General features: G+C 39.2%; 1 protein-coding gene across 2 annotated transcripts in view; it reads right to left on the reverse strand.

Annotated features, from left to right (window-relative positions):
- Positions 1-22,318, reverse strand: part of LOC121393120 (transmembrane protease serine 2-like) — a 40,491-nt gene extending 18,173 nt beyond the window's left edge. Inside the window, exons 1-7 of one of the 2 annotated variants that reach the window (XM_041581521.1) lie at positions 22,217-22,317; positions 16,934-16,986; positions 14,032-14,200; positions 11,107-11,187; positions 7,592-7,726; positions 6,433-6,570; positions 5,570-5,698 (exon numbers count right to left, since the gene is read on the reverse strand). In XM_041581521.1, the coding sequence (XP_041437455.1) occupies positions 5,570-5,698; positions 6,433-6,570; positions 7,592-7,726; positions 11,107-11,187; positions 14,032-14,200; positions 16,934-16,942 (661 nt within the window). In that variant the 5' untranslated portion in view covers positions 16,943-16,986; positions 22,217-22,317. Of the gene's footprint in view, positions 1-5,569; positions 5,699-6,432; positions 6,571-7,591; positions 7,727-11,106; positions 11,188-14,031; positions 14,201-16,933; positions 16,987-22,216 lie in introns of both variants that reach the window. The other variant, XM_041581522.1, reaches the window with a different exon arrangement.
- Positions 22,319-24,640: the final 2,322 nt, after the last annotated feature.

The raw sequence follows: 24,640 nt of genomic DNA on the forward strand, positions 1-24,640 counted from the left end.
CTGACGGTGATCAAGCCTCTAAGCCATTTGATGCCCTCGTGCAGCAAATCACTTCTCTCACCAAGGCGGTGCGAGACCTCCAAGGGGGTTATCAACAGATCCAGCTGCAGCTACAAGATCTTGCTTCTCCTGACAACCCCCCTCCAGCTCCCGCATCTCAAGCTCTACCTACCGCTTCTGCTCCTGCATTTTCTGAACCCAAGGTGGCGCTACCTGAAAAATTCGCTGGAGATAGAAAACTTTTCCGGGCTTTTTTCCATGGCTGCCGCCTGGTCTTCTCCTTAAAGCCACAGACCTATGCCTCCGAACAAGTCAAGGTGGGAGTGATTATTTCTCTACTGTCTGGGGAACCGCAAGCTTGGGCACATCGTCTCATGGAGAGTCAAAGTCCACTCCTGAATGACTCTAGTACTTTTTTCCAGGCATTGGGTCAAATCTATGATGACCCTAGACGTGACGTGTCTGCTGAAGCAGCTATTCGTTGTCTTCGTCAAGAAAGACGACCCGTGGAAGAGTACATCTCAGACTTCCGGAGGTACGCTGCAGACACGGAATGGAATGATAAAGCTTTAAGACATCAATTCCGTATTGGTCTCTCTGATGCCTTAAGAGACGAATTGTCTCGTGTAGCAATGCCTACTGATCTGGAAGGCCTTATTGATCTGGTGATTCAGATGGATCAACGCCTAAGAGAAAGACGTGCTGAAAGATCTTCTTCCTGGCTCCTTCCCAAGGCTCCTTTGCTCCCTCGTTTTTCTTCTTCTTCATCTGCTGTGGAATCGGGTGAGCCCATGCAAATTGGTCTTTTAAGATCGGCCATTTCACCTGAAGAAAGACTTCGTAGACGCCAATTAAATCTCTGTCTATACTGCGGTTTGTCTGGCCATTTCTTGAAGGATTGTCCCACTCGTCCTTCAGGTAAAACAAGACTGTCTTTTTTGTCCGTTAACACTTCATCTAGGGGAGTTTCACCATTAATTCTTCCCATTTCTCTACAGTGGCTCCAAGGAAGAATTAAAGCTTCTGCCATCATTGACTCTGGGGCTTGTGACTGTTTCCTTGACTCTGAGTTTGTTAAGAATCACGACATTCCCATTCGTCTTAAACAAGATCCCTTTTCTGTAAGAACAGCCGATGGGTCACCACTTTCTTCCGGGCCTGTGACACATGAGACGATTCCCCTGAATGTTTTGATTACTCCCTACTATTCAGAGTCTATTGTATTCAATGTCATTTTTTCTCCTTTGTTCCCCGTTATTTTTGGATTACCCTGGTTGAGACGTCACAATCCTTCAATAAATTGGTGCACTGGTGTTCTGCAATTCAACTCAAAGTTTGGTGTCACTCATTTAGCCACTAAGAGTTGTGAAAATACTTCCCTAGCCCTATATACACCCGGTGATGTTCGTCTAACGACAATACCTTCCTTTTTGCATGAATTCCTAGACGTTTTTGATGAGAAGGGGGCTGACAAGCTTCCCCCTCATCGGGTTTATGATTGCCCGATTGATCTTCTTCCCGGAGCGGCTATTCCCTTCGGACGTATCTACCCTCTTTCAGAACCTGAACTACTGGTATTAAAGAATTATATTGACGAGAATTTAAAGAAAGGATTCATCCGTCCGTCAACTTCGCCAGCTGGGGCTGGCATATTTTTCGTAGAGAAGAAGGATCACTCTTTACGTCCATGCATTGACTATAGGCAGTTAAACCATATAACTGTCAAGAATCGTTATCCTCTTCCTCTTGTTCATGAACTATTTCAAAATCTTCGAGGTGCAAAGATATTCTCAAAGCTCGACCTACGAGGGGCCTACAATTTGGTGAGAATTCGGGAGGGCGATGAGTGGAAGACAGCCTTTAGATCTCGCTATGGGCATTTTGAATACCTTGTCATGCCGTTTGGTCTCTGCAATGCCCCCGCGACGTTTCAGCACTTCGTCAATGATATTTTTAGAGACATCCTCGATCAATTTGTTATTGTCTATTTGGATGACATACTTATTTTTTCTGCATCGTTAGAAGAGCATATTCAACATATGAAGAGGGTTTTCAACAGACTCCGGACCCATGGTCTTTTTGCTAAATTGGAAAAGTGTGAATTTAATAAAACTTCCATCGAATTCTTAGGCTTCATCATCTCTGATCAAGGAATATGTATGGACAAGAAGAAGGTTGCGACGATTCTTGAGTGGCCAACGCCTGACAGTCGCAAAGCAGTTCAAAGATTTGTGGGTTTCGCCAATTTTTACAGAAAGTTTATTAAAGACTTTTCTAGAATCATTGCCCCCATTACAGATTTAACCAGCTCTTCTAGACATTTTTTCTGGACTCCTCAAGCTCAGTCTGCCTTTCAAAGATTGAAAGAATTATTTGTCTCGGCCCAGATTCTTAAACATGCAGATCCTGCTTTGCCTTTTGTCCTTGAAGTAGATGCTTCTGAAGTCGCAGTAGGGGCTATTCTTTCTCAAAGGTTTGGATCCCAAGGTTCTCTTTTTCCTGTAGCTTTTTTTTCCAAGAAACTTTCATCCTCTGAGAAGAATTATGATGTTTCCGATAGGGAACTCCTCGCAATTAAGGCTGCCTTTGAAGAGTGGAGACATTTGTTGGAAGGAGCTGCACATCCTGTTTTAATTTTCTCGGATCACAAGAATTTGGAATATTTGCGTACAGCCAAACGTCTCAAGCCTCGACAGGCGAGGTGGGCCTTATTCTTTTCTCGTTTCAATTTTCACATTACTTACAGACCAGGAGCCAAGAATGGCAAGGCTGATGCCCTTTCCCGTATGTTTTCCGAAGAAGGTGAATGCCCTGAACAGACCCATACCATCCTCTTACCACAAAACTTCCTTTTGTTACAGTCTGAACTTATGTCTAGAGTCAAAGAAGCTTCTTCTGCCTCTGATACCGCCCCGGATCTAGAACCAAAGGATGGTTTTCTCTTCTTCAAGAATAGAATTTTTGTTCCTGAGAAACTTCGTGTGGAGGTTCTTCAATTTGTTCATAATCATCCTTTGTCCGGGCATTTGGGAACAAAGAAAACCATTGACTTAGCTAAAAGACTTTTTTTTTGGCCAGGGATAAATAAGGATTGTAGGTTGTTTGTCCGTTCTTGTGAGACCTGTGCTCGTTTTAAATTCTCTCGTTCACGACCCATGGGACTTCTTCATCCTTTACCAGTCCCTGACAGGTTTTGGGGATCTATTTCAGTGGACTTTATTGTGGAACTACCTCCCTCACAGGGTTTTAATACAATTTTTGTTGTGGTTGACCGTTTATCCAAGATGGCGCACTTTATTCCCCTCACGGGTATTCCTTCTGCTGCCTCTACGGCTGAGGTCTTCATTAAAGAAATCATCAGACTACATGGAGTTCCTGATGAGATCGTGTCCGACAGGGGAGTTCAATTCACATCCAAATTCTGGAGAGCACTTTGTCAGTCCCTGAAGATTAAACTTCTTTTTTCCACAGCTTTTCACCCTGAAACTAACGGGCAAACAGAAAGAACAAATCAAACCCTTGAGCAGTATCTTCGTTGCTTTACTTCCTTCCTACAAGATGATTGGTATCAACTTCTTCCATTTGCTGAATTTTCATACAATAACTCTGTGCACTCTTCTACCAAGGAGACTCCTTTCTTTGCCAATTACGGCTTTCATCCTCAGGTATTACCCAACTTACCCAGAGAAGTAACAGTACCCTTACTACAAGACCGACTTGCCTTTTTGTCAAGTAATCTTCAAAAGATCCAGCAAGCTATGACTTTGTCACAGAGATCGTACAAGTTTTTTGCTGACAGAAAGAGAAGAGGAGGTCCAGAATTTAAGGTAGGGGATCAAGTATGGTTGTCCACTCAGCATGTTAAATTAGACTGCCCTTCCAAGAAGTTAGGACAGAAATTTCTTGGCCCATTTATCATCACTCAACAAATAAATAAAGTGGCTTTCAAGCTGAAGTTACCGGCATCCTTCAAGATCCATCCAGTATTTCATGTGTCTCTTTTCAAGCCAGTTGTCAAGAACACGTTTCCTGGTCGTTCTTCTTCTCCTCCAGTGCCAGTGTCTATCCAAGGGGTCGAGGAATTCGAAGTAGGTGCAATTCTGGATTCCAGGTACCACAGAGGTCAGTTACAATATCTTATACATTGGAAGGGGTATTCTCCTGAAGAGAGGTCTTGGGAACCAACAAACAATGTTCATGCTCCTCAGCTTATTAAGCTGTTTCACAAACGCTATCCTGCTAAGCCTGGGCCCGTCCTGAGGCCGCGCCTTGAGGGGGGGCAATGTCAGTCCTCTGGTGCTGATGTCTGCCCTCGCGAGAGGTCGCGTCATTTTCGCGCATCGGCGCGTCCGCGTCGAGTTGGTCGCGCGCGCGCGCGGACGAAGGTTCGCGGGCGCGCGCCCGTTTTTGACGCATGCGCACAGCGCGTAAAAGGACGCCGAGGCCTGCAAATCACTGCGAAGTGATCTTGCCTTGACACTAAGCGTTCCTGAACTTTGACTGTCTGATCCATTGGTTTCCTGAATATTTTGGCCTGTTTATCGACTCTTCTTTCGGATTCTCCCTCGGTACCGCAGATCCTGTTTCCTGACCTTGCCTGGCTTGACTACGTCCTCGTTTTACCCTATTCGGCTACTTCGACTCGGTTTCTACACAAGTGCTGCTGAACACCTACTACCGGCACCTCTGTTACTCTCTACCTGGACTTATTCCTGTCTCCATTCGGGCTCTGAGTTCCAGTAAGAGGCATAGGGGAGGCTATTAATTCGTCAGACCTACCACAGCGCCTGATAGTAGGTTTGTTCTGTACAGAATGTCCTGTAACTTTGCAACAAATGAGGATGCTACTTCTGTAGGATCCTTGGCCAGTCATACTGGAACCAATTTGTGACTATAAGTAACCTGATATGCTGGTTACTTTTGACAACACCGCATTGTATATATGGTAAAAGCCCCTAACAGTAAGTTGACCTCAGAAAACCATTTATGTTTTGGAGAATATATTTTGTGATGAATTAAAACCAAGTAAAATGTCTTTCTACTACAAATTACCAAGTGAAAAATACTGTGATACAGTTAGGGAAATGTATTATTATTCATTGAATTCTTAATTATGAATGACAGGTGTCTTCTGAACAGTTTTATGCCCAGGGACAGGAATGCAAAACTATGTGACATAGAGACCCCAAATGAAAACATTGAAAATATTGAACTTAGATTTTGTTATTGGCAAAAGCATTTAACCAAGAACAATGCAGAATGCAATAAACTAGAAACTCTTATAAAAATCAATAAAAGCGTTTTAAAAATGATTCCACGGTGATATTGGATATAAGAGTAAGACTGAGTTCATTCAGGGTTGGTGGTAGGTTTTGTAGAAAGCATTAACAGATTTCTATGAATCTGCTGTTTTCTGGGTGGAATAAAACAGAAGAGGATCAGAAGCTTTAAAAGGCTCTAAGCCACGTCTGCTCCTAAAAGTGATTTGGACCAAAGAATCAATTAACTTTTTCCCTTTTCTGCAATCTTTGGCACTTTAAGAGTTTAAGTTCCTTAAATCATTCCTTACCACAATTTTCTTCATCATCTCCATAAATGCAGTCTTGTACCCCATCACATATCTGGTTGGCACTGATACAGGCGTAGGAATAATAACAGTACATTTGGCAGATTGGCAAGGTTGGAAATATTAAGGGTCCTGTGAATGTAAAAAAAAACCTCTCTGTTTACTGAAAACCATACTTTTAATTATAACAAAATCAGCAGATAAGAGCTAGTAAGCACATGTGTAGATGTACAGTTCCCAAACATGGGACTCAATGATTTATTTTTAATGCACCACTTAGGGGCAGATTTATCAAGGGCCAAATTGAAAATTAAAAATTTTAAATTTGAGTTAATTTTAGTGTAATTCAAATAGAGAATAGTCCAAATTCGATTTGAGTTAAAAAAAAACGAAATTCAAAATTTATCATGTACTGTCCCTTTAAGAATTCAAATTTGACTATTTGCCATCTAAAACCTGCCGAATTGGTGTTTTAGCCTATGGGGGACCTCCTACAATTTGGAGTCGTTTGCTGGACTTTTAAAAAAAAAAAGTAAAAAACATTTTTTTGGGGTGAAAAAACTTGAATCAAATTTGATTCGAGTTTGCGGGTCGATCATCCGAAATTAAAAATTTTAAATTTTTTAATAATTATCGATTGGTCCTTTTTTTAAGGGGAGTTTATGGGAGTTTTTATAAACTCCCATAAACTCTAAATTCGACCCTTGATAAATATGCCCCTTAGTGTTCAAAGCCAAAGAAAGACCACAATCAGTCATTTTTTTTGCACTTGCATACTGCATTGTACAAATTACATTGAATATATTATTATGGTTTTATACATTACATTTGCATATATTAAATGCTAATCATGTTTCATTCCTTACCGCAATTCTCTTCATCGTCTCCATAAATACAGTCTTGTGCCCCATCACATATCTGGTTGGCACTGATACAGGTGTAGGAGCTGTTACAGTATATTTGGCAGGTTGGCAAGGTCGGAAATATTAAGGGTCCTGTGGGTTCTGTGAATGTAAAAAAAATCTTTCTCTGCACTTTACTGAAAAACATACTTTTTACTATAACAATATCAGCAGATAGGGGCTAGTAAACAAGTGTGTAGATGTATGGTTCCCAAACATGGGACTCAAGGGCTTGTTTTCAATGCACCACTTAGGGGCAGATTTAATAAGGTTTGAATAGTAAATTCGTATTTTCAAAAAAAAAATTTCAGTCAAAACTCATAAATTCGAGTTTGAAACCACCAACTCGAATTTCAATGTGTGAGATTTATCACACTTCGACCCTGGAAACAGTTCTAATATAACTATTATCCACCTAAAACCTGCCAAGATCATGTAGAAGTCAATGGCAGAGGTCCCTTGAACTATTTGAAGATGTTAATTGAGCCAAATTTTTGCCATGTTTCACTTCGAACATGAGGTGCCATAGATTCCAATGGGAGAAAAAAATGTTGCGCATCCAAAAAAACATTGATGCATAAAAGAGGGAATTTGATTTGAGTTTTCAGGTTTGGACTATTTGATAAAATTTTAGACGTTCTAATTTTTTCATAAATAACATACCAATCGAATTGTGAATAAAATCTAATTAATTAGAGGTTAAAAAAAAATCACATTACTTTATTGGATGTTATTTACCAAACCTACGAATGCAAAAATCTGGAAAAATCTGAAAAAATTGTGAAAATCGGATAAAAAATCTGAAAAAAGCGTGAACATTGGATTTTTTCCCATAAAGCAAATTTTGGGATTATGTAATAATAAATAAGTGTAAAAAAAACCTGAGTGGAGTTTGTAACAGAAAATATTGCGATAAATGTGGATTTTTATAAACAACCCACTAAAATATGACCTTTGATAAATAATCCTTTTAGTGTACAAAGTGTAAGAAAAGACCACAATCAGCCATTTTTTTGCACTTGCATACTGCATGGTACATTGTGCTAATTACATTACATATATTATTATGCTTTCATACATTACATCTGCTTATATTAAATGCTGATCATGTTTCATTCCTTACCGCAATTCTCTTCATCGTCTCCATAAGGGCAGTCTTGTGCCCCATCACATATCTGGTTGGCACTGATACAGCTGAGAGAGAGGCTACATGACGTTTGGCAATTTGGTGAGTTTAGGATTATTAGGGATCTTGAGACTGTAAAAAAAAAAAAGATTGGAAAACATTATTTTTTAGTATAACAATATCAGCAGATGGCTCTGGTAAGGACTTCGTAAAGTCAGCTGCTCGCTCCTGAGAAGTTCCTTTTAAAAAGTGAAATATTGGGGCACATTGTGAAAGTGAAAATTTGGCGTAGTTTTACCAAAAATTAAGATTTTCCTCAACATTAGTGATGGGCGAATTTATTCGCCAGGCGCGAATTCGCAAAAACGCCTGCGAAAATTCGCGGCAAAAATTTGCCGGCGTTTTTCGAAAAAACGGGCACTGGCGTCAAAAACGGGCGCCGGCGTCAAAAACGAGACGCCGGCGCCTTTTTGAAAATTTTTCGCAGTTTCGCGAATTTCGCGCGAAATTCGAGAATTTTCCGGCGAAACGACTCAAATTCGCCCATCACTACTCAACATTGTCAATTTACTAAAAGGACACTACACTAGCCCGTTTTAGTGAATTACATTTGCAGTGGTGAAAATTCTTCTTGCATTGGTGTAAACCCACCTCTCTTCTACAGATGAACTTTCTCCAGTGAAAATTCCCCAATTCACTAAGAGCACAAGTGCATATTTTTGCAAAAGAGAAATTTCTCAAGGTTCAGTCTGGCAAACTTCCATTATTTAAATAGCAGACACTTTTTAATCCCCATCATCACCCTTCCCATGCTGATTTTCTCCATGGTGAAAATTCTCTAGAGAAAAATTTCTAGAGAATTTCCCCCACTGCTATATATTGGAAAAATATACTGGTGAATTTTCACAAAGAATTTCCACCAGGAGAAAATTCACCACATTTCTCAATTTCTTACGATTTTTAGTAAATATGAGATGTGTTGTGAAAATACAACTGGAGAAGTGAGGTGAACTTTGGTGAAGTTAGATGAAGAGAAAGTGCACACTTTAGTAAATAAATCCTATTATATCTTTGGCATATTAGACTGGGTGCCAAAATGTTGATATAAATTTGATTTCTTTCATGTATGATTTACACTTTTTTACTTTCTCCTTTTGAACATTCCTTAAAGAAAAACTATACCCCCCCAACCATGTTTGTCTATATAGAAATCTATTGCATAAAATAGATCATATGCATCATTTAAATAAACCATTTTCATAAAAATATACTTTTAAGTGGTATGTGTCATTGGGTAATACCAAATAGAAAATTGCCATTTGAAGAATTAAGGGCCACCCCTGTGTGACTGTACGATTCACAGTGCACACAAACAAACCAGGTGCACACATACATGTTAGGTCACATGAGCCAATTAATGGGCAAAGTTCTGTCCTTTACTCCCACACTTCTTCCTGTTAGAGTTAGAGCTGCAGTATTTCTGGTCAGGGGATCTCTGAGGGAACAAGGTTGCCTCCTTTTGGCAACGCTAAATCTGGGTGGGGGATGAGGCCATGATCTTTCGGGGTGCGGATGGTGAAATTTTGAGGTGGCCCAGTGACATCAGGGGGTGGGACTATGACATGGAGATCAGTAATTGACCAACCATTGTGTCATTTACTTCTGACAGTCCTATCCGGATTTTTTAATTTGGTAATCTGGGCAGTCAGTAATCACCCGCCCTTCCGGAAACCAGACAGATGGCAACCGTGTTAACAAGGAATGTCAGGTGTCTTATGGGAGAGCTGGTTCCTCCGGTCGTCCCCCAGTTCTGCATAGTAGAACGCAAGGCACCTATGTATTCCAGAATGCATCTACAGTTTAAAGTGTGTCTGTTCATAGTGACACAGCACATCACTACACTGACATTTGTCTCTCCAGCTCTTAAAGAAGCCAAGTGCTATTTACAAATTGCTTGGTTATTGAGTTTAGACTGGTATCTTAGCTTTTTTACTTACTTCTGATTTACCTTTTGTGACCTGTGCCTGAACAATTGCCTGTGACTCTACGCTGCCTGCCCTGACCCGCATCTGTCTACTATCTCCTGCCCGAACCCGCTGTACAGGTATGGGACCTGTTATCCAGAGTTTTCGGGACCTGAGGTTTTCCGGATAACAGATCTTTCTGTAATTTGGATTTTCATACCTTAAGTCAACTAGAAAATCATGTAAACATTAGATGAACATAGTTTTCTTCCAATAAGGATAAATTATGTCTTAGTTGGGATGAAGTACAAGTTACTGTTTTATTATTACAGAGCAAAAGGAAATCATTTTTAAAATGGAGATTATTTGGATAAAATGGAGTCTGTGGAGATGGCCTTTCTGTAATTCAGAGCTTTCTGGATAATGGGTTTCCGGATAACAGATCCCATACCTGTGCTGCAATATTGGGCTCTTTAGCATCGCCCTACTTTTGTGCTTCCCATTCCCGCGGGTCGGGCGGGTTTGGGCCGACCTCACACGTTTTTTTCCGGGTTGCGGGTGCGGTTGAGCTCTTCTCACTGCTCTCCCCACCCCCGACCTTCTAAATGCTGGCTTCCGACTTCCGGGTTGAGTTTTTATAGACGTGCCCCTCTCGCCTCACCCCTTTTGTGACATCATCGGCAGGTCAGTGCAGGTCTATAAAAGAGACCCTGAAGTTGGGCGCAGGCGGGCGCGGGTGGTGGGAGGTCGGGTTGCGGGCGGGTCTGGGTCGGGAAAAGCCCAACCCACACATCACTAGTTCCTACTATCAGGCAAGCCTCTGTGAGGTACTTGTGGGTCTTGAATCAACTGAGAAGTGGCCTGAAAAGGAGGAAAATACAGGGCTACTGAAATTAGCTCTTTGTTGATCTGGGGCCTGGGGAGTCAAAAAGGATTTGTTTGCCCTTCTGAGTCTAATTGGAGAGGCTACAGATGGGATTTCTCCCGTCCTTGTATAAAGTAGCAATTAGAAATTAGAGGTTTCATTTAGACAAAAAGTTGAGTTTGACACAGGTCTTTTCAACCTCAACTACTACTTTATAATGTTACATAACATAAGATATAATTCTGATAAATGTTCACATGTGGGTAGGTATTTAAAATGAAAATGAGCTCATTCAGTTGGACTTGTATAGAAACACTATAAATATAAATGTATTTTTTTTGTACTTAACTGATTCCACGATGATGTCCCAATCCCCTTAGGCTCACAGTGTAATGCAACCCTTCCCTAACTTTGTTCCATTGTGAAGTGATGGATTCTGGGATGTGAAGTCCCTCTTATTATTATAGTGGGTATTGCAGAGAATCTATGCAAAATCTATGGAAAACTAATGGCTACAAGACACGTTGAGGTTGTGCAATTTGCTTAGACCTTTTTGCAGTCGGCCAGTATAGCAAATTATCCCATCTCTGTGCAAATGCTTTAAAAATAGCTTGGAAGACAGACAAATATACATAGAGTATTGTATATTGTGTGTATAACAGAATATAAACATTTTTTCTTACCAAAATACCAGATCAGTACTGCAGCCACAATCACTAACAGTTTGATAGCAACTATAATAGAAATTACACAAATCTTCTTTCCTTTAAAAAAAAAAAAACAAAGAAAAAAAACATTGTTAATAGAAAGCCAGTTTTTATTATTTTGGGTAATTCGAGAGCTAAATAAATGAAGTAGTTTAGCCAATGATTGGCCATGGGTGCTTATAAGGAAATGGACACCATATTACATTTGCAGCCCTCATTCATCCTTATTACGGGTAGTGATGGATGTGAGCATTGTTATGGGGCACATCAGCAGTCACAGCTACTTGGGGGTGATGGGAAGGGAGCTGGGGAACAGGAGTCATGTGGAAGTTTTAGGTCTGAGGAGAGGGGTATAAGGGGACTGTCTTTAGGGTTCTGAATATGGTGGGGGAACAGGTGATCTCCACAAGTTGCTATTTACGGGGAGTTACTTGGATAGGTTTTACTCTGTTTACTAATTGTCTAATGTAAAGTTATGTTATGGTTAACTTATGGTTAATATGTTGGCTGTCGCCTTTATAGTATTTAAAAAGTGGGTAATAATATTTGGGGGAAGAAAGGGACCAAGGCTTGTTGCTGCCCATATCATGGGGTGTACTAGTCTAGGTTCACCAAGGTGGGATTCAGCCAAATCTTTTTTTGAAAGATTTGGTATTTGGCCAGATCAAAAAAAAATTTAGATTTAGGGTGTTGGAATGCCAAAAACTCGAAAAAAAATAGATTTTTTTTTTCTCTAAAATTTGAATTTTTAGTGGAAAAACAACCTCAAATTTTTTGAGATTTATTATATTCCTAGGCTGCAAAAAGTCAGAATAGGTACCTATCCTATTTGGAAATTTTTGTGGTCTGCGACGGAATTAGCCTGACTTTTCAGGCAAAAATCTGAAAAATGAAATCGATTTGAGTAAAAACTGCAGAAAAGTTTGCACAATTCAGGTTTTCGCTCAATTTTATCAAGTTTTTCCCTGATCTAATTAAAATGTGCTTTTTTTCAAATAATAAATAAGGTCAAATTGTGGATGCTAGTTTGGTCAGACTTTTTTTATTTAAAAAAAAATCAGAAAAATTTGGAATTTGATAAATGACCACCTTAGTGTATACCTAGAGAGAGTGCCAGAGCAGGGTGTTAATTTTGTTTTAAGGAGACGTGCTGCCTTGTGATTGGTTAGCTTGTATGATTTATTATTGTTTTGAAACTGTTGTATTGTCCAAACATGTTGAGCAACTCAAACAAATTCCTTTGGTGTCCCTTTAAAGAAGTGCATTGTATGACTGTATAGAAATCAGTGCATTTGGCAGTTTACATCAGACTAGTCTCCGGTTGAGCAATATTGTCACTTTGATTTAAATATTGCATCAAATATTCATCTTTTACTTACTGTGATGTAATTACATGTTACTTAGATACATGAGTCTTCTGCTGAGTATATTGTGAGCCAGTCCCTAAGCTCAAGTAAAGGACTGCAGCCAAAAGCAGACTGAGAATGTGCGGTGCCTCAGCTGAAAACAAAGTTGGGGAGCTACTATGGGCATCTATAGGGCTGAGGGTTCCTAGGGCTGGTGCAAAATCCCAAAACACATTGTACATCTTATCTAGCCACATTCTTTGTAAGGCCCTTAAGGATATGCAAACCTTAAAGGAGAACTAAACCTCCCTAATGTGAAAAGCCCTTCCACTACACTCCATAGTGCCCCCTCCCTGCTTCTGCTCCGTATAGTGTATTAGTGAAAAACGTGTCCCTAATTGTGAATCTCACATATCCATGCAGAGTAGCACAGCGGAGCTCAAGGGCACCATCTTCCATATCTTAGGTTTTCTTCAGGACGCATGTGCAGTTGGAGAAAGCAGGGAGGGGGACTATGAAGGGTAGCGGATGGGGCCTTTCACATTTGGGGTATGTTATCCTTTAAACAAATGGGTGTAACATTGCTCAGAGTGCTCTTCTAAACACTTTATATCAGATTCAAAGCTATTATGCGGTTTATAAACTTCTAAATGAATGGCTTTTGGAGCAGCGCAACCTGCTGGCCACTTCTTCTGAAAAAACGGTCAAGAAGATGAATATGTTCAGGAGAAAGTCAGAGAACTGCTCTGAAGTAACCTTGCTCAGAAAAGACACGAGAAAGATCACTTTCGTTTTCTGATCTCTTTCCTGAGCAGAGCAACATCAAAACAGTTCTGTCTTCCTTCTGAACATCTTCTTCTCTGCGGTATGGTTGGGGGAACTGACCAGCAGGTGGTGCTGTGGTTACAAAAATCAATACTTGAGGAATTTATAAACAGCTTTATAACTTTGAAACAGAAAAAAATAATGTATATTGCAAATGTGCCAAGAAGAGCAGCCTGTGCAGTTATACATTCATTTTGTTTAAGGTTTAACTCCCCTTTAAGATTTTACTCCATCTAATGCTTATGTAGAAGGCAAATAAATAAAAAAAAAACTCAGTTCGATTGCTCTTTTTGAATTCGAAGTTAGAAGTTTTTTTTAACTTCGACCTTTGATAAATATGCCCCTTAATGTAACTGAGTGTTGTTCTTAGATCTACCAGGCAGCTGTTATCTTGTGTTAGGGAGCTGCTATCTGGTTACCTTCCCATTGTTCTTTTGTTTGGCTGCTGGGGGAGAGGAAGGTGGGTGATATCACTCCCAACTTGCAGTAAAGCAGTAACTGAAGTTTATCAGAACACAAGTCACATGACACATGGGAAACTTACAACTTGTCTAGCCCCATGTTAGATTTCAAAATTGAATATTAAGAAATCTGTTTGTTCTTTTGAAAAATGTCAGTGTAGAATTTGCTGGAGGGGCAATATTGACTTAAGTGTTTTGAAAAAAAAACAAAAAACTTTTCCCATGACAGAATCCTTTAAGTTTGAGCTTTCATTTGTTAAAACACTTACCTCGACTCCAGGGTGGTGATCTTCTTGGAGGTGCTGCTCCAATCTGGCCAGCATTTGCTTGGGCACTATATGGTGGTGGTGCGGGCTCCACTGGGATGGTATAGAGAACTGATTCATAAACAGGTGGTACAGGCTGCTCATAGTTATTCTTGTTGGGTTGGATGACAGTCTATGTTAAGCAAAACACATACAAAATAAAGGGCAGTTATGGAGACCATGTCAAGAGCCCTTAGTGCTCATTGAGGCACCCCTTCAAGGGATGGGCGAATTTGACCCGTTTCACTTCGCCAAAAATTCGCCAACGGCCATTAAAGTCTATGGGCGTCAAAAAAATGTTGTCGTTCTGCAAATTTTTTTTGACGCGCATCTTTTTTTTTTTGTTGCACGACGCCATACAAGTCTATAGGCGTCATTTCTGCGACAAAACAAGGCGAAAAAATTCGCCCATGCCTGACCACTTCTTTCTTGGTCTGACTGAAGGGTGTAACCCCCATTGCGGTTGGTGTTTTTTGCCACTTACTTGCACGTCTGAATGATATGTGAGTTAGAGGGTGGGATGGCAAATACTTGTGCGCTCCCTGTTTTTTACACTTTGAACACTGCCATTTACGTTTTAATGAGCCTGAACGAGGCATCTTGGAGAGACAACGTAACATTTTTGACCATATTTAAGAAGTTGGGCTTAATCTATAACAACCAATTAGATATTTTCTTCAACATTCTGTCTTCACTAGAATAAACAAAGCTACATGCTGATTGGTTACTGAAGGTTAAAGGACTTAAATACACTATTTAGCACATCCAGTATATTGGTTATTCTTTGAATTTTAGGTACTCATATGTCCCTAGGTGGGTTCTCATCCTCCATTTTCATTCATATATATATATATATATATATATATATATATATATATATATATATATATATATATATATATATATATATATATATATATATATATATATATATATATATATATATATATATATATATATATGACAAGGACGATAAGGCAACACTTTGCAAAAAAGTGTGTTGGAAAACAAAGTGCATTTATGATACATTTATAATCAAAGCATAGAAGGTGCCCTTTGTGAAGCCAGAAAAGATAGTACAAAAATATTCACAAAACCACATGCTTTTTAAAAGGGGTAGCAGAAAGTGATTTCACAAAACCTTCTTAAAGGGATAAAGATATGATATATGCAGTTTTGTTTTTGTTTTTTGCTTTAAATTGAAGTTACTAAAAGTTAATGCAAATTATCCCCTTTAAGCTGTGTCAAAGTTGAGAAATATAAACCTTCTGTAATTGTGTATCATGGGGCATTAAATGAACAGTAACACCAAAAAAAAAATTAAAGTGTTTTAAAGGAATGCTAATATAATGTAGTGTTGCCCTGCACTGGTAAGACTGGTGTATTTGCTTCAGAAACTCTGCTATAGGTTATATACAAGCTGCTGTGTAGCCATGGGGGCAGCCATTCAAGCACAGGATACACAGTAGATAACAGATAAGTACTACTATAGTTTATATAAACAAGCTGCTGTGTAGCCATGGGGGCAGCCATTCAAGCACAGGATACACAGTAGATAACAGATAAGTACTACTATAGTTTATATAAACAAGCTGCTGTGTAGCCATGGGGGCAGCCATTCAAGCACAGGATACACAGTAGATAACAGCTAAGTACTACTATAGTTTATATAAACAAGCTGCTGTGTATCCATGGGGGCAGCCATTCAAGCACAGGATACACAGTAGATAACAGATAAGTACTACTATAGTTTATATAAACAAGCTGCTGTGTAGCCATGGGGGCAGCCATTCAAGCACAGGATACACAGTAGATAACAGATAAGTACTACTATAGTTTATATAAACAAGCTGCTGTGTAGCCATGGGGGCAGCCATTCAAGCACAGGATACACAGTAGATAACAGATAAGTACTACTATAGTTTATATAAACAAGCTGCTGTGTAGCCATGGGGGCAGCCATTCAGACCCAAAAAGGAGAAAGGTAACAGGATATGCAGCAGATAACAGATTAGCTTTCCTTTTTTGATGTTACTGTTCCTTTAAACAGTCCATAGGCACAAGGATGCTGATAACAAGAGCTATTGTCTGCTCTGTAAATCAGTTGTTTTAGCCTGTCTGGAAGATATTCAAATCTGAACTTGCATTTTGCTAAAGCCAACAGAATTTCGACAGTTATCAGACGTAACTAAGTACAGTATACATTTTCTTCACTGAAGTCTGTGAAAGTTAATGTAGTGTATTTATAGGGGACATATTGTGTGAAAAAAACATGAATGAGCCAGTGCATTATACTTTTCTAAATACAGAAGAATGTGCTTAGAAAAGTTGCATTTTTGAGCCTCTTTATCAAATATTTCTCCAAAAACTCTAGGACAGGAACCAATCAGGAACTAGGCAGACCTAACAGGGGACTGCAACATATCTTTGTTTGTAGATATGCTGGGCTGTGATTGGCTACCCACTCCTACTCTGCTTCTTACAAGGACCGTTAGGACACACCCACGACTCATTTGAAACAGAGACCATAGTTTATCTATGGGAAGCTCCAGTAAAGGGGCATTTTGCATATTGCTATTATATCATCACTGATTGCAACATACTGTAGCTTCAAACCTGTGTTTTCATTTAAAATATCCATGTAGATTATAGCGAAAAAACCTAGCCTATGAGTAAGTGCCCCAACAGGCATGAAACGCGTCAGGCCATGTCCTAATATTTTTTAATAACTTTTGTATTTTTTTACTTGCTGCCTGAACACTTTTTTGGAGGAACTCACATTCTTGGTTTTGATTCTTATAGAGAACAAACTCCATTACCAGTCTTACCAGATATATTTAGTTTAGTTAAAACAACAGCCACCTACCACATCCATTTCAGTCTCAAAATTCAGAAGGCCGTGTGCTGAATTCGCAAAATCTAGAAATAAAAACAATGGACCGGAAAACAATTAATATTTATAAAATAATATATACATGTAAGAAAACATACAATGCAACTGCATGCTCATTGAAATGAAATGTAGATTTGGCTATGAAATATTTAGCAGAAATTAGAAGATAAATGATTAAAAACTGTTCTTATCGAGGCAAAAAATCCCTTTCCCAAAAAGACTGGAGCATTGCTGAATCTAATGGGGCAAGTGACCTAAATAATATGATTAGAATTAAAGTAGCAAACCCTGTTTCCCTGCACTCCTCAACAAAACTTTACTCCAGTTGTTGCTGGACCACAAATCCCAGAAAAATGGAACATATAGGGGCAGATTTACTAAGCTCAAGTGAATGGCTTGAATATCAAAAAGTTCGAATTTAGAAGTAGATTTTGGGGTACTTCGACCATCGAATAGGCTATATTCGACTTAAATTCGAACAATTCGAAGTAAAAATTGTTGAACTTTTCAACCATTCGATAATCGAAGTACTGTCTCTTTAAAAAAAAACTTCGACTTCATACTTAAATTAAAGCTACCAAAGTGCAATGTTAGCCTATGGGGACCTTCCACAGCACTTTTCTATGTTTTTTTTGGTCGAATAGAAATCCTTCGATCAATCGCTAAAAATCCTTCGATCAAATGATTTTTATTCGCCCGCAGATTCGCCAAATTTGTTGAAAAAACATCAAATTCGATATTCGAATTTGAAGTTTTTTAATTCGATGGTCGAATTTCGAAGTTTTTTGTACTTCGAAATTCAACCCTTAGTAAATCTGCCCCATAATGAAGGTTGAGGCATGCTGGGAGTTGTAGTCCAGCAGCATCAGGGTTGTATTCTTAAAGCAATATTGCACAATAAAACGTGTCCCCAAATCACCACAACAAGCAACTGCTTTAGTAAAAAATCCTCCAATGAGAATCCCAGCTGATCTGTGTAAATCCGGCTCCATGTTCTTTGTTCCTGCAACTGGAGTTGGAAGCTTTAAGCCCAGTTTCCCAGCACTGAACAAGTCTGTCCTTTATCCCCATGTTTGATTCCAGTGTCATATAATGAAGAAAAAATTTCATAATTATCTTTATATGTGAGATAAGAGCAAAATGCCTGACAGACCCGGGAATCAGTATTTTCATTGTTCAATTCTTTTGCATTTATAATGAAGTTTTTAATTAGGGGAATACATTTTCTTGCATCTATAATTATATATTTCAGCAACTTCTATAGAGAACTAGGGGGCGCTGTGTGACAGTGTTAAAGCTGGGTTTACATCCCCTTTAATTCAAGAATATTTGAAAGTGGGATATATGTATAATGGCTCGGCGTTTCACATACAGGTTTGAGTGCACCTAAACCCATCAAATCATTTTTTTCTAGTATATTCTGCCTGGTTGCACTCATGAACTTGCATGAGTTGCTTGAGTTGCATTTCATTGTTATGCATTTTATTAGATTTTTCTAGAAGCAACTTGCTGCATTTTCTTTTGCAGACAATAGAATAAAAGGATGCATTTGGAACTAACAAAAACACAATTAGCGGCCTTTTTATTAAGCCTCAATTTTTTGTTGCCAAGTTTTTAAAGGGGAAAAACTAAAAATTTTTAGGGAGGAACTCCACGGGCAATTATGACACAATCCGACTCGCTGCGCAAAAATGCAGGCATCAAGTCAGATGCGATGGAAATAAGGTAAGTAATAGCATTGTCAGATGGTGTTGCAGCGTTGATCTGACGCGAAACGTCTGTCTGAAGCACTGCGTCTGCATCCGACAGTCATGTCGCATTGGATGAACGCTGTGACTTCATCCGACCTTTCCCTATATTACCTTATTTCCGTTACAGTCAACATGAAACCAGCGTTTTTGCACAGCGTGTTCGATCGCACCAAAATTGCCCATGTGTATAATATACACTTTATTATACACTTCAGCTCAAACCGGTCAAACTCATGTAGAAGTCAATGGCAGATGTCCCTTTTACAATTTGAAGATGTTTCTTGCCATAGTTATAATCTGCGCTGATAATCTGAAAAAATTTTGTTTATCTGGTGACAATTTAAAAAGTTGCATAATTCTAGAGTCCAAATAAAAAAATTTGCATGATACGGATTGTAGCGTGACTTAGTGGAGACTTTTTCTGACCAGAATTTTTGATCAATTAGGACAATTTGTGAATGTGAGTTAGGGCGAATTTAATTCTATAAAAAAATGTGAAATTTTTTTTTATAGAATTTTTTATAAAAGAATAGAATTTTTTATAAAAGTTTTAATAAATACCACCCTAAATGTCATAAATGAAAACAATAAATAAATACAAGTAATAGGCCATAAAATGTTTACATCAAGGGGGTATTTACTAAAACTCACATTTATCTATTTTTTTTTTTTTGATTAAACAAAGTCGACCTTACTCCCATCCATGAATGCAACACATTTATCAATAATTATTCTCGAAAAAGTCAGTGAGAAAAAAAGTTGTGACAAAAGCTTTTTCGAAGTGCTGATCCGAAAACTTGACTCAAATTGTTGCAGCGAGAACTCAAATTTATTTGATGAAAACCAGCGCAGATGTCGATGACAAGAAATATCTTCAGGGACAGCTGCCATTGACTTCTACATGACCTCAACAGGTTTTAGATGTAGTGATGGGAGAATTTATTCAGTAGGCGTGAATTCGCAGTGAATTTACACAATTCGCAAATAAATTCACAAAACGGGCGCGAAAATTCGCTGCCAAAAATTCGCCAGTGTCAAAAAGAATTTGTCAAAAACGGCGCCATTTCACACATTTTTCGCCGTTTCGCGGGAAATTCTAGAATTTTTTCAACGCCGTTAATTTGAAAAATTTGAGCTCTAATAAATTGGCCACAAATGGTGTTGAATGCATGTGATATTTAATAAGGGAATGCTGTTCTACTTCCTGATTTGTTTACCCTGCCCATTATCATTCCTAGAATCATTAGGCAGAATCAACAAAGATTGACAAGATTATACATTTTGGCTGGAGATTTCTGAAGGCACCTCCATTGCTAAATCAAGAAGAAGGAAAAATGGCATGCGGTGCACCGGTGGTGTAACTAGAGTGCGTCAAGTGCAAAAAAATCTTCAGAGGGGTCCAGCACACTCTGATCCCCATCCTCCCGCCCACTTCCCATCCCACGCATGCCCCGCCCCCACCCCACCCACTCCCTGACCCCACCCATTCCCACCCAACTAGTGATTTTTGGTGATTGCCTGATATGTCTGATCTTTCTATTTTAAAGTCGAGGCTCATTATTTTTACTGGACTTGTGAACCTATTGGTGGGCCAGTAAGATCAGTGTATACAGCGTTTCTAGTTCTAGCCTTTAGTTCCTCTTTTAGAACAATAAGCCATTTGTATTGACGTGGCATTAATTGAATTCATGGAAAAATTCTTTCCAGGCTGCAGCCATCGTCACACTTTGTAAACACATTACTCAGCAATTGCAACATTGGTATATTATTGGCACACCTGTAAGTAAAACAAAATAATCTTTGTGTTGATAATATCCCAAACAACTTGCAGGTGCATATCAAGCATTAAATAAAAGATAAATTCTTCTAACTTTTGAGATAAACGCAGTACAGAACATAATAGAGATTTGTACCCATTGTACATTAAAGCCTTACAGACCCATAGAATGACCTGGGCCACAATGATCTCATAAACTATTTGAACTACAATAAACCCAAATCTACAGTAGCTGAAATGAACCTGCAACAACACCTCCCAGGATTTGGAAAAACATAACAAGGGGAAGACCCTTGTTGGACGAGATCTACGTGCACCCAAGTATTTTCAACGAAATGGATAAAATGTCCAGGTCACAAAAGGGCAAGTCAGGCATCAACACCCAGAGCAACAGAAAAACTCCAGGCAGCAGCAGGAACATATGTGTAAAAGAAACGGATCCGCACACACACCGATTATTCAGCCACCAAACATCAACGTTTCGGGGGGGAACACCCACCCTTCATCAGGATCCTGATGAAGGGTGGGTGTTCCCCCCCGAAAACGTTGATGTGTGTGCGGATCCGTTTCTTTTACACATTGGTTGCTAAGGGACCCGGCCGGGTCAACGGAAGGAACGCACCACCAGCTTGCAGGATTGGTGAGCTACAGGTGTGCGGTAGGAGAATTACATTGTAATCAAGCAGCAGGAACATGCCATCATGAGACAGTGGCAAACTATATAAAGATTTACAACTATAGGGATGAGGAACCTTCCTAAAAACCACTTCAGACATCCATTCAAGGGGCCTGTATATGATTACGTTGGCCTCCTGATTGGATATTGCAATTGCTTACAGACAAAAACAGAATACTATTATGTCTCATCCACAAGGAATCATATGATGGACCCATACCTTGAAAGCTAGCCTGGATGAGGGTTATTACCTGCTTCCACAAATATTCAGTTATACAGAAAGTGCCATAAGTGGACAAGTGATCCCACAATAAACATATACAGAAAATAAAACCCAAAAGCTCTACATCCAGCCAACATAGACAGTGGGCTGGGACATCTATATTAAGTAAATTAATATTTTCCCAAACTAAAAATAAAACAGGACCACACCTGCTTGACCTACTAAGTCTGTTTGTCCTGCATTCTGGAATGGATGGAAGCACAAGTCTCCCAGATAGAGACATCACGTAATAAACTATTGCAAATAAACACGGGTCAGTCACGGAGGTATCAAAACACACCACTGTAGACTGCGATTGTAAAGACCATAAAGGACATGTAACCCACCATTGGATGTTTCTCCCAGTGGGCTCAAAGCAGGTGATTATTTATGAATTCCAGGCTTGGAGGGAAGTTTTGGTTGTATAAAAACCAGGTGTACTGCCAAACAGAGCCTCAATGTAGGTTGACAATCCACATAGGGGCTACTAAATGGTCAATTACTGCACTTATTTGGCACCCCAGAAACATTTGTCATGCTTGTCCTACTCCCCAACTCCTTTTACTTCTGAATGTTGCTCATGGGTTCTAAAGGTTGGGCTTCCCTGACCATACGGGAAACCCAGATCACCACAAATTATAGCCATGATTTCAAGCTTTCCATGCAAACATCCAAATGAACCCATTTTAGGAATAAGAAACATGAAGAACAATCCCCAAGGAAAAGACATCTTATAAAGAAATTAAAAGTATTCTTATAAAATAGAAACAAATGCTATAAAAAGGATTACCTTGCTGGTGCTACACTCTTGAAGCCCAGGTTTGCAATGGGGAAGCCACCACACCTCTAGCTGATTAACTGATTACATTCATATGAAGCTGATTCAATTATTCCAATCTCAGAGGTTACTAAAGAACTTGGCACTGCATCCGGGAAACACATTCATTTATGTTGCTTCGTTATCTAAATGCAAAGCCCAACATAGTAGACATAATATGGCTGTCAGTAAACATAGCTAGTACTATATTTTGAAAGCCAAAGTAGGAAATAGGCTCTCCTAACTAATTCAATTATTAGATTTATCTCAGGCATGTATACACTGAGCAGGTTGTCTGAGGTTATGCACCCAGCTAACCCTTCTAGGTAAGGGATCTTACACATGGACGTTAAAACATGGTATCCCATAAGGTGTCTTTTTTATGTGTTGCACTATAAAGCACGAGTTAGTAGACCACATTAAAACATAAAAAAGAGATGAGAACATGTTGCATCTTATCTGCTCCTAGCATTTACATATGATACTATGGGTAACATCACCAAAAAATTTGGAGAGAAAAGCACAAAGTGGAAAATATGATGTCCTAACCCAGAGACACCGCTTGATAGGATAGGAAACCAAACTCCTCAAAAGTTCCATTGTTAGTTACTTTAGCCATGCAAGTAACATATTTGGATCTTCCACCTTGTATTTCTCTTGTACGTGAGGTTTCTCTCCCTGTATATGTGTGATGTGTCCAGAATCACAGAGGGGAGAAGAAACACAATATCACATTTGCTCATTACATGGTGTCGAGGAAAGTCATACAGTTTGCTTGTGGACCTAAACAGGGGACTTTAGTAGTAAATCATAATCAGAGGACCAATGCTTCATAGCAGGACTGTGGTTTCATAGGAAGAAAACAGACAGGATTGTGATTGGCTCACTTCTATGCATGCTTAAAGGGAAACTATACCCCCAAAATGAACATTTAAGCAACAGATAGTTTATATCAAATTGAATGACATATTAAAGAATCTTACCAAACTGGAATATATATTTAAGTAAATATTGCCCTTTTACATCTCTTGCATTGAACTACCATTTCGTGACTCTATCTGTGCTGCCTCAGAGATCACCTGACCAGAAATACTACAACACTAACTGTAACATGAAGAAGTGAGGAAGCAAAAGGCAGAACTCTGTCTGTTAATTGGCTCATGTGACCTTACATGTGGTCTGTATGTGAGCACAGTGAATCGTACAATCTCAGGGGACGGCCCTTATTTTTTAAAATGGCAATTTTCTATTTATGATTACCCAATGGCACATACTACTAAAAAAGTATATTATTATGATAATGGTTCATTTACATGAAGCAGGGTTTTACACATGAGCTGTTTTACATAGTATCTTTTAATAGAGACCTACAAAGCACTGCGTATCTTGACAGCGCTATATAAATAAATGATGATGATGATGATGACATTGTTTGGGGGACATAGTTTTCCTTTAATAGGGAATAGGAAGTGACTAGAGTGAGAAGGCACTACTTTATTTATTTATTTGTTTATTTATTTATTTATAGATAGATAGTGGGCTAGCCAATCACAATTTTTTATATTTTAGGGATATTTTAGGGATACTGTTGCAGTTAATAGTAGAATTTTAAAAGAGCAAACAGATTTTTTTTTTACTGCTACACTGCAAGTTGGAGTGATATCACCCCCTTCCCCCCCCCCTCCCCCCCCAGCAGCCCATCAGCAGCCTATCAACAGAACAATGGGCAGATAACAAGATACCTGACATCTCTGGTGAAGGATTTGTTTGCATTGTACTTCAATATGACCCAAGTTGTGCTCCCTAGCACAACCTAGTGGTAGAAATGAGAATAGAAAAAGAAGACATTCCCCGGCACACAAGTCTTCTGTTTGCAGGACAAGCCCTTACCGTTTAATTATGCTGAAATGCAACATTTCAGAGGGGCATGGCCTGAAACTTTGCACTTCCGCATTATTAAATGGCATGGGCTTGTCCTGCAAACAGAAGTCTTGTGTGCCGGTGAATTTCTTCTTCTTGATTACATCGGCGGGTGCCGAAACTTCTATCATCGTGCACCAAGCTACATTTAGGTGAAGTAAGTGTGTGTGGTTGCTCCACACGTTTCTGACGCTATTGCTATAGACATGAGAATAGCACATAAGCAGGAAAAACCCCCTGCTTTTTCCTGTTTGGGTGATCCTTTCATGTCTACTACTAGGTGGGTATAGGAGCATGACTTGGGTCGTACTGAAGAACAATGAGAAAGGGAAAAACAATAGCAGTCTCGAAGCAGTTCCATACTGAAGCTCTGGCTCCTTCTCAAAACTCAGAATCAGGCACAAAGTACTGAGATGGCTCCTCCACACCAATATTACAGATAAAAAAAATACATTTGTTGGTTAAAAAATAAAAATG

This window comes from Xenopus laevis, chromosome 2L, assembly GCF_017654675.1.
Source record: "Xenopus laevis strain J_2021 chromosome 2L, Xenopus_laevis_v10.1, whole genome shotgun sequence".
Lineage (NCBI taxonomy): Eukaryota > Metazoa > Chordata > Amphibia > Anura > Pipidae > Xenopus > Xenopus laevis.